General features: G+C 40.0%; 1 protein-coding gene across 2 annotated transcripts in view; it reads left to right on the top strand.

Annotated features, from left to right (window-relative positions):
* slc43a1a (solute carrier family 43 member 1a) overlaps nt 1-17936 on the top strand; it is a 43583-nt gene that overhangs the window by 14846 nt on the left and 10801 nt on the right. Inside the window, exons 1-5 of one of the 2 annotated variants that reach the window (XM_031755610.2) lie at nt 4209-4562; nt 10307-10470; nt 11054-11246; nt 12704-12759; nt 13355-13431. In XM_031755610.2, the coding sequence (XP_031611470.1) occupies nt 10317-10470; nt 11054-11246; nt 12704-12759; nt 13355-13431 (480 nt within the window). In that variant the 5' untranslated portion in view covers nt 4209-4562; nt 10307-10316. Of the gene's footprint in view, nt 1-4208; nt 4563-10306; nt 10471-11053; nt 11247-12703; nt 12760-13354; nt 13432-17936 lie in introns of those variants that run through there. The other variant, XM_031755687.2, reaches the window with a different exon arrangement.

The raw sequence follows: 17936 nt of genomic DNA, 5'->3' as shown, positions 1-17936 counted from the left end.
CACATTCAAGCTGTCGGCGTTTCTTCCTATTGTATAATTGCTTAGTTTTAACATGGATATTTATTCACTGAATCTGTGAAATCTGTAGAGTTGTTCACTCTATTTAGAGGTCAGATAATGTCATTTAACTCAGACTCTGTACTGTTTGTTCAGGTTCTTTCACTGAAACATCTGCTGGGAAGGATCAAAATGTGCTTTCCTCTGAGTAAGTAAACTACCAGTAATCTGCAGTAAAGAAGTTTCTTTGATGATCCACTGTAATTGGCTGTTGTGAGAGTGGACTGTCACTTTTTAATAGGAGCTACAGAACCTAATCGGCCCTTTTTAAAGCCTGAGATCACGCTGACTTGTGGCTGCACAGCAACGTTTCATTAGTCTATTTAGCCGCTGACTGTTTCCTTATGTTGATCCTTAATGTGTCACCCATTCGGTAATGCAATACATGCGCCACTTAACGTTCTGCTTTGGTTAAGGTGACACGGCGAGCAAAGAGTACCCTCCAGTCGCTGAGACATGAGGAAAAAGGCAAAGATTTTTGATCCAGTCTGAATCAGGATACTTTATCAGTAATAGGGGAAGCTGCATCTGGACAGGTGCTCAGTGCGAATATTAAATGTAGAAAAATATAAACTAAAACATATTGCAATAAATACTGCAATAATATTATGTTTTGTTTTGGGGGGGGTTTTCTAAATATGCTGAGGTCTTCCTTTTTTTCCCTCTTGCCTGGCAGCTCCGTCCCTCCGATGTGCTCATTTCTAAACTTGTCCATCCGGGTCAGTCACAGTGAAAATCCTATTATCTTCAGCTCACTCTCCTATCTTTTTTCAGTGCTGCTGTCTGTAAACCAAACATCAAATCAGGTCTCACTACCATCTTGTAAAACAATCTGTAACTCGGACAACAACCTTCTTTCTGCCACCTTCATCAGGGAGGCAGGCCCCACACCCACAGCGATGCTGACCTTCCACATTAGTTTGTTGAGCATGTTGGTGATTGCTATAAAAATAAAGGTGTGTTTGGATTGATGTAGTCCTCGAGCTACTTCAACTTGCTTTTTTCTTTTCTCTCTCTCTATTTAAAAATGACATCGTTTGCCACGACTGTGGGACGTCCAGCAGGTGGAGTCCTCTATCAGATTTCTCCAGACTGCAACGTGGTAAAATTTGCATCATCAAAAACTTTACAGAGTTATTATAGTTTTATGTTTTCTAATTATGTAAGTTTTTGTCTTAGTTTCAGAAAGTTTCCATAGTGGGTTCCCTTGTTTTACTTTAGTGTATTCAAAATATTTAGATTTAGTTTTTAATTTGTTTCAGTGTCGATTTGTTCAATCCAGTACTGCACACTGCAGCAGTCCTTAATATGTCACTGTATACAACCTTTGTATCCATAAATTATTAAAAAGGAGGACATCTGTGACACTTCCGAGGGTAGGGAAGTCATCAAATTGGATCCAAGATGGTTTCATGATTTGAAATCTTCACTTTTCCTTTCTTCTTTACTGTTGTGTTTCAGTAAATAATTGTGCACTGATGCCTTTTCCTGTGTTTAGCTGCCGGCCATTGTTGTGCAGCCGCATGTTTCTAACAGCCCGCCCCCCCCAGAAAACTGCACATTTTCTGCGTTGTTTCCACTTTATGTCTAATCCCTCAGCAACATATAGTCTTCCCTGCTGTGAAGTACAGTCCGACCTCTCTTTTATCTTGTTCACACAGGCGCTGGACTTAAAGGTGACATTTCCAGGTGTCCACAGCTGGAGAGAGCTCACTCAAATTCCAATGGGATTATTTTATTAAGAAACTGGGGGGGCAGAGTTCTTAGATTTACACCTGCAGTTGGAACAAATGGTTTGCAATTGGTTGTAAGGCTGTGACTAATCAGACTACACTTGCTCTATATCTGAAATTGAAAACTGGACAGTTCCCTGTGAAGCCCTGCAGGGTGCGGATTTGCTTCTGCGACGCGAGCCCTGTCAGACTCATGACTAAGCAGAACTAATGCTTTTGTGCTGGAGCCAGAATTAATAGGGAATTACCAGATTTTGGCTCACTGCAAGAAATTAATAATGCTTGGTTTTCTATGTACAGGGGGGTTGATCTGATCTGTGTGTCCAAAATGACTTTCTTCTATGCAAGCAACTCCTCTTTGAAGAATATTAGTTTCACATTATATTTATTGCCAGTGGCTTTAATCATTTATAAGGAATTATTGTGGGGTCTTTACCTTCCAAAATAAAGCCCCTTGAGACAACTGCTGTTGTGATATGGCGCTATATAAATTAGCTCCCTGTCTTGGCCTCAACTATAGTAGCCATGGCATAACGTGCCAAATACAGCTGTGTGTGGCTGTGTACTTCCTCTACCGTTAAGCTAGCGCGCTTCTGATTGGCCGACCCCCTCAAACTTCCTCATTTGCAGTATGTTTGGGATCATTGCTGACAAATGACTGATACCAATCAGATGCTTTTCAGATGGTATAGCACGGTGGATCAAAGCTGACAGTACTTTTTTGTTTTTGACAAAACCCAAACCATGACAGAGCCTCCACCAAGCTTCACAGATGGATGTACAGTAGACACTCACTGTTGTACCTCTTTGCTGAACTCCTCGATACATACTGATGACATTTTGAACCAAAAATGTCAAATTTGAATTCATCACTCTGTTAAAAGTGATTATCAGTCCAGTTCTTGGAGCCTTTTTTCCTGTTTCAGTTCCTTAAGAATAGCTTCTTGACATCCACCCTTACACTGAGATCATTTCTGATGAGACTTCAGTAAACAGTAAATGAATCAACTAAAGGGCCAGATGACTCTCTCAGGTCCTGTTTCAGGTCTTTGCTGGATTTTTTCCTATTTCTTGAGGACATAACTTTCAAATACTGCATTTTTATATTGATTCAATACCAAGCAAATACTGTATTGCAGATACCTTTACCAGTACTGACATGTTTAACCTATAAAGGCAGCTTATGCAGGGGAGAGCAGTGTGTAATAATTTTTGTGATGAATCATCATCAGTTTGAAAACTAAATCCCTGTGATTTTTACTTTTACAGTAATTAGTTAACACAATAAAAGACACCTTTTAGCAATTCATGTATTTTGAAACTGAGCTTCTTGGAGACCTGGAATTTAAATGTCCCCGTCTCTAAAGCACTCTGGGTCAAGTTCTATTGTTTAAATATGACGCCGACTATAAATAAAACAAAGTGACAGTGAACAAAAAAAGATTCAAATATGTTTCATAGTGCATGTTTGAGGTATATTTTTTCCACATCCAAAAAATATCCTAAGCTTTCAGATTTGTTGGTGCCATTTTTCTTCCTGGCAGACTTTGTTATTTTCTATTTTTGTCTTTTTTGTCTTGATTTAACTAAAGAAATGAGATTTGGTGACAAAGTGCTTAAAGTGTTCAGTGGGCTAATAAACCAGTGAAAAATAAACGAAAAAGCAGCCAATGTCCAAAGAAAACCTTTGAAAGACATTCAGAAAAATTACAAGAAGGTCTGGCTTCTTGGAAGCAAATAGAAAAGAAATAAAGAAGTAAAAAGAAGAAGACTTATGAACATTACTGTATGTGAGAGAAAAAAAGAAAAAGTAAAAAATCCATTGGAGGAACTAGATACAACCAATATGACAAGCTCTATGTTAGCTTTAAGCTTTATAACAGTTAACTGCATGTTCATTTCATTTCTTCTGAATTTTCTTCTCATCTTTGTGCACATGAGGCAGATTTATAAAAATATGGTTGTGTCTGCAGTATCAGCTTCTGGGTCATCTCTATTAAAATCTCACATTCAAAAGTGTTGTTTAGGGTTTTCTACCACTGATAGCACTGTGGAACAGCTTTTGTGAATACGTGCCTCGTATTTTGGTTAATGATCCAGATATGATGTATCCGGGGAAATCTTTGCAATGTATATACAAGACTGCATGAGGACGACCTACATGTCACAGTTGTGACATCTCCACATTATGTGCTGAAGTCTTTCAGAAGAATGCATTGCAAAATTAATTTTCTTTTGTTTGATCTTTTATGGTTGTTGTCGTATTAAATGTATTTTCAGCTTGGTATGAAACATTAACCACATATGTGCTGAATCTGTTTTTCTATGTGATCCCGTTTTGCGGTGACATTCCTTTAAGGGCTCTTTAAAGCTTCCATGCGCCATGCTGGAGGACATTTGCACTGAACGAGAGAGCAGCATGAATGTGTGTGTGTAGTGTCTTTAGTAGTGACTTTTCTCCTCCCCTCAACAGGCGGTAAACTAGAGAGGGAGTTACAGGGGAGGGAGTTAGAAGTCAAATTGAAGGGGGAAGTGTGTCATGAAACCGGAGAGACAGGGAGAAAAAACGTGGACTTAAAGGCAAGGAAAATCAGTCTTCAACCAGGAAGAAAGGGAGAAGTTCAGAGGGAGGGGGAAAAGTTTTATTTAGGGGGCTCGGGCTCAACTTTTCTATTAGGACAAAAATTAGTTAAAGTTGAGCTTAAATTCTTTTGTTATTCAATAAGGAACTCAAACCTTTATTTCAAGCCTCTGTGAGAAGACACAACTGAAGTAAGTAGATGATGTTCACTTACATTCCCACGATGTTGTTGCTATTGTGTTCATGAGTTTAGTGTTATATGTCAAAAAGTAAGCGGCGGCTTGAAACAGCAGGAGGAACAATCGACACGTGGCATGAGATGGACATCGCCAGCTTTCACGATACACACCAAACGCTGCGTATTAAACCCACAATATGTATGTGTGTCCACGTGTGGTTGTGTGTCCGTGCTCTGGTGAGGGGAGAAATGGCGCAAAGTGCGGACGCTCACAAAGGGAGGGTAAAAATGTGAGAATCGGCGCGAGCGGCAGATGCTGAGAAAGTTTCGGAAGTGACGATTAAATGTGTACAATGCGCTCAGTGAAACTTTAGCCTTCATTTCATGGAGCATCGGAGTCCTGACTGTTATAACTCATTTATATTTATAAAACATCTGGAAAGCCATAAATGCACACAAATGTCTTAAATTAGGCTTTTGTGTTATTGTACCCCAATTTCAGCCTAACTTACCTGGAAGCAGTGGTCGAAAGCGCGCCGGGATGCCTTCACGGACTCCCTGTGGAGTTAGATTTTTATTATACGTGTTATAATTTGCTTTAAAGCAAAATTATCTAGAAAAGTGCTTTATAAATGTCATAAAAGAGAAAACATTTTGAGCAATCTGCCAAGAACTTGTCTAAAACTCTAAATCATATTGTTATTTATTAAGCAAATAACAAAGAATTAATCTTTTCGAATTAAATTTGAGCCAGCATAACGGCAGAAACTTAACATTGGGTAGTGGTCTGATGAATTTGTTCAGCACTGCATTCAATGTATCCATATATGCATGCATGCCTGGTTTATGTCAGTCAACGAAAAATTGCAGGGATGACATGATAAAAATCTTATTTGCATCTTGAACTAAAAACCAAAAGTTGGTTGGTTTCATTGATGATGAATTGATTGATTGATATTGATATTGATCCCGAAGGAAGTTGGGTTAAGGCTGCGGGCCACCAGCGCCATCTTACCCTTCCGACCTTACACACAAATGTCACATGGGGAAGACAGGTCGGAGAGGTAGCACGATGGCAATACACAATATGAGGAAAGACGAGGAGAAAAAAGAACTCCACCCAGTCTGAGAGAGGAAATCAGTCTGAAAACAGAAAAAAACACCTCAGCATATAGCACATGCATCATCACATCTCACAACATAGAAGACATGTATCAGAAGCATTTGGAGGAGGTGGGGGGGGGTGTACGTCTGTGTCACTGTACATGCGTATGTGTGCGTGTGTGTCCCGGGTTCAACTGAGAGAATCAAATAAAAAAGAAGCAAAACGACAACCCTTTAAATTACAGAATATAAGAAAAATGGGGAAAACAATGGCTGAAGCAACTGTATGTTTAATACGTGTGGATTTTAAATGCAGCATGTCCCCAAGTCACTGGGTGTAGCCTCTAAAGCATCAGATAGAGCAGAGCTGCCCATTACTCTCAGAACTGGGGGCTGGCGTTCGTAATCAGTGGATGTTTTGGGTGATTAATGGTCAAAAAACCCTTGAAAAGTAGATTAAAAATTTTCTTGGTCATTAAACAGCCTAATTATATATTTGTTTCCCTTTATCCAGCCAGTTTACCTACATTTTATGTATTTATTGCTCATTTTCCTTCTTCATTTATTTCTTAATTGTGTCACGCTTTGATGGGATCTGGAGGCCAGGGGAGACCTCCAGATTTTGACATTTGGAGCAGCACATGAACGCGTCTCCTCTTCTGCCCTGCCTGGTAAGCGGAGGCTGACTGAGGTCATACCCATGGAGAGACAGCTGCTCGCCGGCCGGGCAACTTTTGGACTCCTCGGGGAACAGAGAGGCCCAGGGCTTTGTGGTTTATTTTATTTGGAAACATAAAATAAACATAAAGCTAGCAAAAAAAAAAAAAAAAAAAAAAAAAAAAAAAAAAAAAGGAAACATTTTTCCTGCGGTTCTTTTTGTCCCGCAGAGTTTGATAAACACGCCTGGTCAAGGTCATCCATATCCCCAGCAGGGAAAAAAAGAGCATGGCTGGAAGTAAGCAGCAACAGGGAGACTTGAAAGTAAGCATGATGGGGATAATTGAGCCTATATGTTCACTCAGTTGTTGATTCAGACGGAAGGCCCTGTTCAATAATTCACAACCCATTAAAACCCCACCCGCTTATACAGGCTTCCAGTGGCAAGAGGAGTGGAGTAAGTCCTGGAGTTATTGCATCATTCAGCTGCTACTGCTCCGGTATTTTAGGAAACGCCCTCCTTTTATAGAATTTATCCCAAAGCAGGCTTCACCTGCTCTAACTTTACAAGCACACACTTCAGTGTTGTGACAGGGACTCACAACTACCTGCCAACAACAAAAACAAGCCCGGCTTTCATGTTTTAAATTGTTGCCACATGCCTGTCATGTGTTGACCTTCCTGCACGGTAACACAAGAGCACTCCTGTTTCCTTTATTGACGGCGTGCAGTTTACTGCAGTAGTAACAGGCACCCGGAAATGGGCGGGAAAAGGTGATGAGGAATGTGTGATAAGTGAGTAGAGCTCGCCGAATGGATGCGTGCCCTGCATCATTTTGTGTGAAAGCGAAGCAGATGACACCACAGCGTGTTTTTACAGTAACAGACATGTGTTCATGATGCCAAGAAGCCATGAACTCCCGGTTTCATTTACAGCTTTGCCTCCTGAGCAATGTGTGTGCATGATATGTAATATTTCACCATGTGTGTGTTGATGCTCCTGATTCAACCACTACTGTAAATCAAATACATGTGACTGTAGCTTGTATACTTAGGCCTTTAATGGTCTGTGTATTACTTTAACATTTTAGTTTGCATATGTGGAAACTAACTACTTTTTTAAATTTTTTAAGTTAATGACTTTTATGGACTTTAAGTGGTTTGGCTGTATAACTGTGTTTTTTGTTTGTTTTGTTTGTTTTTTTAGAGTTACATTTTGGTGGTGCATAGTGTAGTGGTGTGTGTATATATGTGCTTGACAAGCAAAAGGCAAAAGGTTGCTGGCTCAATTCTAGCCAGAGAGACAAATCCCTTTGTGTCACGAAGGGCAGCGGGTGTAAAGATTAGCCAAATCAATCATGTTTGACTTGGCAGAGTTACATTTGCTACCTGCTGTGGTGACCTGGTCTGACAAGGAAGCAGCTGAAAGTCATAAGCGCAACAATGAACACTTGTATGTTCCACTCTTTGCACTCATTTGACATTTGAAGTTAATGATATAAGCTAAAAGATTTTTTTAAAAAGTGCACATTGAGGTTAACTAAAGGACAGATTTCCTCAGCGAGATACTAACTAGGTTACGCTGTCCTTACTTCACATAAGCTTTGGCTGAAATTAACACGATTTAGATTTACACTAGATAAAAAAAGTAATGTGTGCATATCGACATAGACACCCTAGAATAGGTTTTTTTATAGAATAGCTTTTTATTGTCACTGTTACAAGAACAGTGAAAGGCAGTTTGGCATCTCTCCATGTGTGTGGAGTACACAATAGCGTAAGTATTTACACAATAACAGACAACAATAACAGATGATCCCTAACAGGATCATCAAAATAGAAGTTCAGTTGTCTGTAGCAACAGCTAAGCGATAAATTTTTATCTCTATAAGTTATCTCTTATATACAAGAAAGGGGAGGACGCATGGGATAACTGTAATGGTTGTTTTTTTGTTTTTTTCCTCCAGGCAAAAAATAAGATACAAAGCATCTACGACACATCATGCAGGATCTAAAGGGGAAATGAACTCCTTCCTTCATTTTTGCCCTGTGATTGATAGCTGGAGTCCGTTTTTGTAAGCAGACGGATCTCTGACACATTTTAAAAACTCAAATATTTAAAAACTCAGATATGAACTTCTTAGGCCTTTGTATCAGTGGATCTAATATGGTTCTCTCTGTTTTATCCACCCAGTACGCCAATCAGTTTGTAAATGGTAATGGATTGACAAAAAATTCCTAACCTAGAGATGATAAGAATGGTTGTAACTCAAGTGTTTATAGAAGCTTGAAAAGTTAGCCTCTTTACTGTTTGTGTGCTCAGACTTAATTAATGGGTTAATGTGTGGATTGTACATTTACACAACGGCGTGAATAAGCACCGTCTTGCGCCTCATTGTTGAGTTAGTGTGTGTGAAGGGGTTTTTGTCGTGGGGTGTCAGTTACAACGAAATCCCCCTTTTCAAACACTCTTTTCAGCACAAAGGCGGTCCAGCGGGCAGTGGATAATCGCATTACACACATGCCTCGTGAACGCACACGCAGGCTCGTGAGCACAAGCGGAGACAAATCTGTCCCTCTCTGGTTCTCCAGTATGACACATGATTAAAGGATGCCACCATTAAGAAGCACTGAAATTGATTTCCTATTTGAGGCCTTGACTGTAGGCCCCGTCTCTCGCTTTTCCCCTCCACCCCTTTAGTGGTTTGGCTGCCAAATGGAAGAGCTGGTCATAATTGGATCGTTGCTTCTTGTTTAGATGTTTTCCATAGGTGTGTTATCAGGTTCGTCATGACTGTGTTGGGCACTCATGTTGCAGATCATTGTGACCGGTGACCTTTACTCTGTGTATCTGTGTGTGCTTTTCAGGTGGCCATGACTAAGATGACTTTATTTAGTCAGTCACATCACAGCTGCTGTGTTTTTGCCCCTGTGTGTTTATGTAAAAGCAGCCTGATTATCCTGTGACTTAAAACCAAAGCCAAGCTGTAGTTCCATTTGCTTTCCGTACTCATTTAATCCCACTCCGCGCTGCTTTTACGGCGGTACTTTAAGGTGCCACCCCAATTTCCATAAGAAAAACACACCAATTCAGCACTCTGCAGTGTTTCTGGGAGTCAAACTCAAGTGCTTTGTTCACAGCACAGTAGGTGAACATCTGAAGCTGTCTGGCCTAGGATTTACAAAACAATGACTCTCCACATGGACACTCATTAGATGTACTCATCAGGTCTCATATGTCAATATGAATGAGAAATTAAGTTCACAGGAAGTAAATCCGGACTGGAATAATTTCACAAACCCAAAGTTATGGAAAGTGGTATGAGTCACTCAGACTTAAGGTTACAGTTTGTGCCTTTTTTTTCCCCCTGAAACAACAAACCAGTTTAGCAAAAAATCCTAACATTCATGTATAATCACTAAAGAATTTTTAGGAAATAAAAGTTTCCTACTCTTTATGACAGTATGGTTTTTAATTATAGGATTAATGGCTCAACGGGAATACGGAAGACTAATCAACAATGAAAGTTAGTGTTACTCGTGTCTGTAGTGTCGGGGAGGGTTTTGTTTTGTTGTGGAGACCTAAATTTGCTAAAATGTCAGTGGTATTGACCCATGTCCTGGTCCTTAATAAATACGGGAACATTGGGAAAACATTACTGAGTGTTTTTGAGCTAAAACTAAATAAGGGCTTCAACTAATTAAGTTGTTATTTCAAACTAAGACCCTGGGTAATCAAACCTTTGGAGAAGGTGGTTTAGAATCAGTAATGACTCACAGCAGTGTGTAATATTATTTAATAAAATCTGTTCAGCTTATTTACTTATTTAGTGAGTCTGGAAGTTTTTCAGAGGTGTTTAACAAACGGGAAACCCTTCGCATTTACATTGGATGCATCAAGTGTCTTTTTTACTTGTTAGAAAACATAAAAAATAACCATGTTTGCCTAAAGTCATTTCAATTTATCCCTCCTTCTTTGTTGCTCCTCAATCACAGAGCAGCAGCGATGGCGCCCACTCTCGTCCAGGCCTACAGGAGGCGCTGGTGGATGGCGGTGACAGCGGTGATTGAAAACCTGCTGTGTTCAGCTGTGCTGCTGGGATGGGGCTCCTTGCTCATCATGTTAAAGAGGGAAGGTTTCTACTCTCACCTGTGCTCAGGTAAGATCATAATCTCTGAACCTTCACATGGAGATAGCGCATCTATTAGACATTTGCATAGACTGTAAATAGAAGATAGACATACCCAAAATGCCAGCAGCCAAATTATGTGTTAGCAAGCTTGCTACAGTTTTTTGTTTCGGGACGCTTCTAACTTTAAGCCCTGATTAAATCCTAACAATTCACCCCTTCAACAGTTCCTATGAAGGCATAGAGACAATGCTCAAGTACATTTTAACATGGGAGTCTATGAGGACTGACTCATTTTAGGAACGTCCCTTGAGTGGCCATTTGAGGAACTGCAGGTTTTAAGGCCTCGTCACTTGGAATTACTTTTTGGGAAACGCATGTGTTCAAATGTGTCACGGCCATTGCAACCTATAAAATATGAGATTGTCTTATTTTTGTGTTATAATTTGGTATTATGGTTTGGAAATTGCAGAAAAGTCACCTTTAAGACAAGTTTAGAAAATGGGGAAAATAATGGTTAGTTTTGGAGTCAAGTCAAAGTCCACAAAAAACCTGAAAGACTCAAATAGTTCTTGAGCGATCTCTCATCAAGCCTACACACTTGTTCCCACAGAAAATGACACAGGGCACGTGACTTCGGATAACTCCTCTGGCCAGAAGGTTGAGGAGTGGGTCAGCTGTGTGGACCAGGAAGAGATGCTGAATCTGGGCTTCACCATCGGTTCCTTCTTGCTCAGTGCCACCACCCTCCCGCTTGGTATCCTGATGGATAAGTTTGGACCACGTCCCATTCGACTGGTTGGAAGGTAATATTGTAACATTTGAGAATATATTCGTATGTGTGGCTCATAAATGATCCTTGTATGTTTGGCTTAATCATAAAAAAAATCTTCAGAGGAAGGAAAACTTCATGTTCAATCAATTCATTTACTGGTAATGATGTTCTAGTACAAACAAAGTAGATGGATCACATTCCCACAGCAGGAGCGAGAAGTTGATCCAGTTTCTGCAAATCACCGCGTGTAGGCAGAGTCCTCGTTTGTATGTGTACACCTTTTCTCAGTACACGTGTAGTTAGTCTACAACCGTTCATGTAATTACAGGATTTGTTCTGTAAGGTAGAGCTTGGACTGTCTTCAGAGCCAGACACTTAGAGATACAGTAGAGGAAATAATCATTTGATGATCTGCTGAATTTTTAAGTTTGAGAAGAACAGTCTCATATTTTTATGGTAGTTTCAATTAAGTGGAGAGACATAAGATTAAAAAAAACCCACATTACATAAAAGTTATACTTGCATGAAATAAACTTTTGATCCTCAAGTAAAACATGACTTGGGACTTGGTCATCGCCTAAGGACCCATCTGTGATCCACCTTCAGTCTTCTGGCTGTGGGAAAGGAGATTCTCATCCATAATTTTAGGGTACATTGTCCCATCCTTTGGCCTCTCAGTCCTGTGAAGGTGTCCTCCACCCTTAGCAGAAAAACAACCCCCAAGCATGTTTCCACTTCTATGCTTGTCTGTGGGGTTTTGTGGGTCATATTCAGCATTTTTCTTGCTCCAAATACGACAGATTGAGTTGGTGCCAGAGGGCTCAATTTTTGGTTTTAGCTGACAACCGCACTCTTTCTCCAAAGCCTTCTCAGAATCATTTAGATGTTCACTGGAAAACGCAAGTTAGAGGTTGGATTGTCTTCAAAACAAGAGGTTAAAAACTCATGTTATATACACAAACACACATGGTTTCTTCCTTTCTCAGCCACAGTTTGACTTTACTTGACTTTTAAAAGTCAAGTGTAACACTTACCTGATTTGAACGTATCCGATTCAAAAAGCATTCAGGCTGTTCATGAACCAGACTAGCTGATTTAGACTTCTTGGTCTGAGTCTTTGTAGACGCTTGAACATAACCTCCATAAGTGGCTGACACCGTTGTCAGTTTTATGTGTCAGCCTCGATGGAAACTGATAAAATGCTGATTTGGCAGATGACAGATGCCTGAGTTCCTGTCGCAACTTCAAAGGGGATTTGTGTCTCTAGCTGGAACGAATCAACATTCTCTCCAAGTTTCCGAATCTTTCCATTTTGCCAAGTGAATGCTAACCACTCGATGTAAAAAATCTGCCAAATCAAACAAGCTACCTGCTGTGGCGACCCGTTGTGAATAAGATGGCAGCAGAAAGTAGCTTTTTATTACTGCCGACGATGTCACCAGCAGCTAGCTATCTCGAGGTTTCATTATTTTTCTCTCTTTGTTGCAGCTCGTGTTTTGGTCTGTCCTGTATTATGATGGCCACCTCTGCCTACAAGACCGACGGTGAGTAAAATCAGACAAGTGCTAGATATTGATGAGATAATGAATGCAAAATGACACACGGGCTTTACAGAAGTCTCTATACCTGGATGTTTTTTTTAATCACTGTTAACAAAAAAAACCCACTGATTTTTATCACTGACTTTTATCACTGATCATTAAAGTACCTTTCTATCTATTTGCATGACAAGTGAGTTATAAAAAAAAATTGTTCCTACCTGTCACTGAAAGCCGTCTCGCTCATAATAATGCATAATTTTAAGCCTTATTAAAATTTAGGTTAATTTTAGGGTTATATAAAAGTGTCTGTCACGCTGGCTGGAACCATTTTTTTGTACCAGCTTGTTTATTTAAGCTGCTGTCTGTGTTGCTCAATATTACACTTAAACCACAGAGAAAGTGAAGGAGTTGCAGGTGCATCAGTGTGTAAAATTAGCAGGTTTCAAGTTGAAAGCCACTAGCTTTAGTGAATGCCCGTGGTAATTTGCTTGTTTTTGAAAGCGGTCTCCTGAAATGTTAACTTAAACTGACTTCTTGTAAAATGAAGTCCTCCGGTTTATCAAAGTGAGTTTTAATGTTTCTCTCGCTTTCTCTGCAGTCCTCTCAGCGCTCATCTTTCTGGCTCTTTCTCTGAATGGCTTCGGAGGCATCTGCCTGACCTTCACCTCCATCACGGTAAGATGCACGGCTAACGGGCGAAGGGATAAGACATGCAGTCTGGCTGATTAATTGAGGGGAATATGCAGTGTAATATATATACTGCACAGGCAACTCGATATATAACCTATCCAGAGCCCTCATCAGTTGTTTCAACGGCCAGTTCCAGTGCAGTTGGTTTCATGTTCACATCTCATTTACTGGTATCGTTGTGTCTTTTGTGATGTTGTTAGAACAAGACAATCACTCCTCTCAGTTCTGATATATTTTTGGGCGGCAAAGGTCTTATTCCATGTGGTCAACTTTACAAAACCCCTAAATTAGAAGAAGGGAGCATTTGCATGTACACTATGTCTTGTATCTGTGTGTACCTGACCGTACAGGTACACACAGACCATTCGTATGTATTTCTTGAAAAGTTTATAGTAGTATGACTGGTAATCATGTGCATATTATTGTATTCAAGTTGAACAAATGGCTCCAAAGAAAAATCTTTGCTTTAAATGATACAAATCAGTGTAAATATGAATTTGAAAACATACAAACGAGAGGACTGGACACTTTAAAAGTCCCCCCCTCTCTCTCTCATCAGCATCATATTAAGTACAATCAGTAACGTTAAATGCTATTAGTCATCTGGTAGTCAGTCAGTAACACTATGTCCTATAATATAATTTAACACCATCTATTTACATAACTCTTTCTAAGAAAGTAGGGAGGGTAGCAGGGTTTTATTTTTTTTATTCTTCCTGGAACAAATGAGCAGAAACGTTTTGGTAGCAGGGTTGGTCTCTCAGCTGACGAAATGGCATGTGTCTTTCTGACTGGGTGGGGGTAAGGGGTGGTGGTGGTACGGTGCGTGATGTTTGTTTTAAATCCACATCAGGCATGCGTATGTGCGTGTGATCTATCAGCTGGTATCAACATTATCAAGTGTGTTTTTTTATTATTGTCCTGGCAAGTATTTAGGTTGGTGCTTAGTCCTGGTACAGTGTTTCCGTCAGAGTGCACATGACTTCTACCACATGTAAAGTCTCCCACTTGTGTTTCCACCAATAGCAGCACAAGCGTGACTACACACCCTCCCTACTGCTCCGCCCCTTTACCTCTAATCAAAAATACTCAAGGACACATTTTTCCTCCCGTCCTGAGCTCTTCCTCGCGACCTTCTTCCTGCTCTCTTCAGCTTCTCCGCTCAGCAGTCAGCAGAATAATCACTACACAACCTTTTAAACTCTGCATGACTGTGCACACATGCGGATGTGCAAATGTGCGCGCACGGGGAGATGAACATGAAACAGCTGTTTAAATGCTGAAGTTAAAGACTGACTGTGGACAGATGACCTTATCCTGGGACCTTTCTCCTCTTTAAGCTTGCAAACTGCTTACGTGGGTGTTTTTACAGAAAAAAAAAGCGTTCTGTTATGAAACTGGATGTCACTGGGTATGAAAGATGGTTTAGGGTGATATAAACCAGACAAACAGCGCAGATGTTTTTTTTTTTTTTGTTTGTTTTTAAAGTGTAACTTGCAGTGACCTGTTGGCTGTGACTCACTAGGTAGACTTCACTGTAGAAACAAGAACAAAATCTCAGCAGTGAATTTTGATGAAATGTTTTAGAAGTAGTGCAGCAGCACATCAACAGTGGTTTGTTCATTCAGGTTCTTACAGATGCTGACTCATCATTTTTTTACACAACAGTGAAAGATGTTTAATTAGCACCCCCCCTCGCCACCCCCAAGTAGAGGTGTATAAAAACAACACCACGTTTAAAAGCAAGACTAAAAACAGAGTATGTGGAGTGTAATTCAAACTGTTTACATAAAAGCAAAAATGCAAAATTAAGAATGTACAGTTAAGCCCATAATTATTCATACCCCTGCCAAATTTTGACTTAAAGTTACTTTTGTTCAACAAGCAAGTTCTTTTTGAGCAGAAATGACACAGGTGTCTCTCCCAAAGATAATAAGGCGATGTACAAGAGGCATCATTGTGGAAAAAAAAAAAAATTTCTCAGGTTTTATTTATATTTTAGCAAAAGTATCATGTCCAGAATTATTCATACCCTTCTCAATAATCAATAGAAAAGCCTTTATTGGCTATTACAGCAATCAAACGCTTCCTATAATTGCAGACCAGCTTTTTGCATGTCTCCACAGGCATTTTTGCCCATTCATCTTTAGCAATGAGCTCCAAATCTTTCAGGTTGGAGGGTCTTCTTGCCATCACCCTGATCTTTAGCTCCCTCCACAGATTCTCAATTGGATTCAAGTCAGGACTCTGGCTAGGCCACTGCAAAACGTTAATGTTGTTGTCTGCTAACCATTTCTTCACCACGTTTGCTGTATGTTTTGGGTCATTGTCGTGCTAAAATGTCCACTGGTTCCCAAGGCCAAGTTTTTCTGCAGACTGCCTGATGTTGTTGTTGAGAATCTTCATGTATTGCTCTTTTTTCATGGTGCTGTTTACTGTGATTAGGTTCCATGGTCCATTGGCTAAAAAACACCCCCAAAGCATTAGGTTCCCACCACCATGTTTGACAGTGGGGATGGTGTTCTTTGGGTTGAAGGCATCTCCATTTTTATGCCAAATGATCACAATGATGCCAACATCATTGGCATTTTTGGCTTCCGACAACGTCCTCTGAGATTTTCCACAGTGCGGAACATCTTGTATTTTTTAATAATACTTTGCACTGTAGCCACTGGAACTTGAAAACATTTGGATATGGCCTTGTAGCCCATTCCTCACTTGTGAGCAGCCACAATGCACAGCTGCAGGTCCTCACTGAGTTCCTTTGTCTTAGCCATGAATGTCCACAGACCACCTGCAGAGAGCTGCTGTTTTTCACCTGTTGAGTTGATTAAAACAGCTATTTCCAATTAATCAGGGTAATTAGGATGCTTTAGAACAGCTTTGACTATTTGGAATGGTATGGAACTTTGAATTTTCCCAGAGACTGTGACAGTTTGTGAAGGGTATGAATAATTCTGGACATGATACTTTTTGTTTAAATGTAAATAAAAGCTGAGAAATATTTTTTTTTTCCACAATGATGCGTCTTGTACATCATCTTATTATCTTTTGTGAGACGCCTGTGTCATTTCCAGTCAAAAAATAACTTGCTAGTTGAATAAAAGTAACTTTAAGTCAAAATTTGCCAGGGGTATGAATAATTATGGGCTTAACTGTAGCTACCTTTCATACTCGCGTGGCCAACATTACATTAAGGAAACACACATAACAGTGCAGGAACGTGGAGCTCCTTTCAATGTTGGCGTATGCCGACAGACTCATAGTGTTCTTTTAAGCCTATCAGACAAACATGGTTAATAACACACGCACACACACGCACACACACACACACACACACACACTTGAGTAATGTTCAGCTGCCCCCTGTTGTTTGTCCCTGACTGACCTCCGTGTCCCTCGTTCCTTCCCTCTGTCGACACTTCTAATCAGGGTGAGGTTTACCAACACCGAGTGACCTCAATGCTGCTGCTGTTGCGTTTCTAAAGAGTGAATGATGACTGAGTGCAAGGGCAGACACACACAGATGTAAATTCACAAATGCCATCATAATTTAAACCATGTGGTCGAGAGTTAAACAAGACCATCTCAGTCGTTTTGCGGTATTGTCCTCAGAAAGAAGGCTCTTATAGTCTCTATGAGTCAATTACTGGGGAGAAACTCCCAATACAAAGCCCATCATTGGATTTTTATACAATACATAAATATAGCAATTTATTTAGACAGAGATTATAACTTCGGATTCTTTAAATTGGGAATATCAGACTCCCTTGGTGGGCTGGTCTTAATTGGGGTGGAAATTCTATGGATGGATTTTCTATAGAAATGTCTTTAGGAACCAGTGAAAAAATAGGAACTTTTAATAGAATACTAGGAATACAAAAAAACCCCTCAGTTTCTCTCTCCTTTTTTTTTGTCACTGTCCTCGCTGATGTCTTTGTCAGTAAGAAGACTGTAAAACTGACAGAAGCACTGATGAAAGTCCACATTTTATCCTCATTCTTTACAGTTTTCACATTTTCCACTTTTTTTTCCACATTTAACAATTTTAACTCCATAACCTTGATCAGGGTAATTAACTCTGCCTCACTTTCACAGGTACTCTTGGTCCCCCTGTGATGTCCGTACATGTTCAGTGCTATTTTGTAATAATACATTCATGTTGCCAACAATAACACAAGATTGGCAGAAAATTGTAAAATCGTTTGAAGAGATGCTGTCAATTACAACAACAGGTTAAAAGATTTGGGTTTTATTTTAAGGAGGACTGACAAAATTGAGTTTGGTTGAATGTGAAATAAAAACAACTGAACACTGGGACATTTTCCATCATTTATATAAATGATGGAAGACATTTGAGGTGCAGTATCTTGCACAAGGACACTTCAGCATGCAGATGGGATCAGCTGAGATCCTGTGTGGATGATGTAAAAGAACAACAACAGGCGCCAAAAGCTGCAAACGTGACGCCCTGTAGTTTTCAGTTTTCT

The sequence above is a fragment of the Oreochromis aureus genome, linkage group 2 (assembly GCF_013358895.1).
Source record: "Oreochromis aureus strain Israel breed Guangdong linkage group 2, ZZ_aureus, whole genome shotgun sequence".
NCBI lineage: Eukaryota > Metazoa > Chordata > Actinopteri > Cichliformes > Cichlidae > Oreochromis > Oreochromis aureus.
The sequence above is the reverse complement of the archived record's forward strand: the minus strand, read 5'-3'. Positions and strand labels throughout refer to the sequence as shown.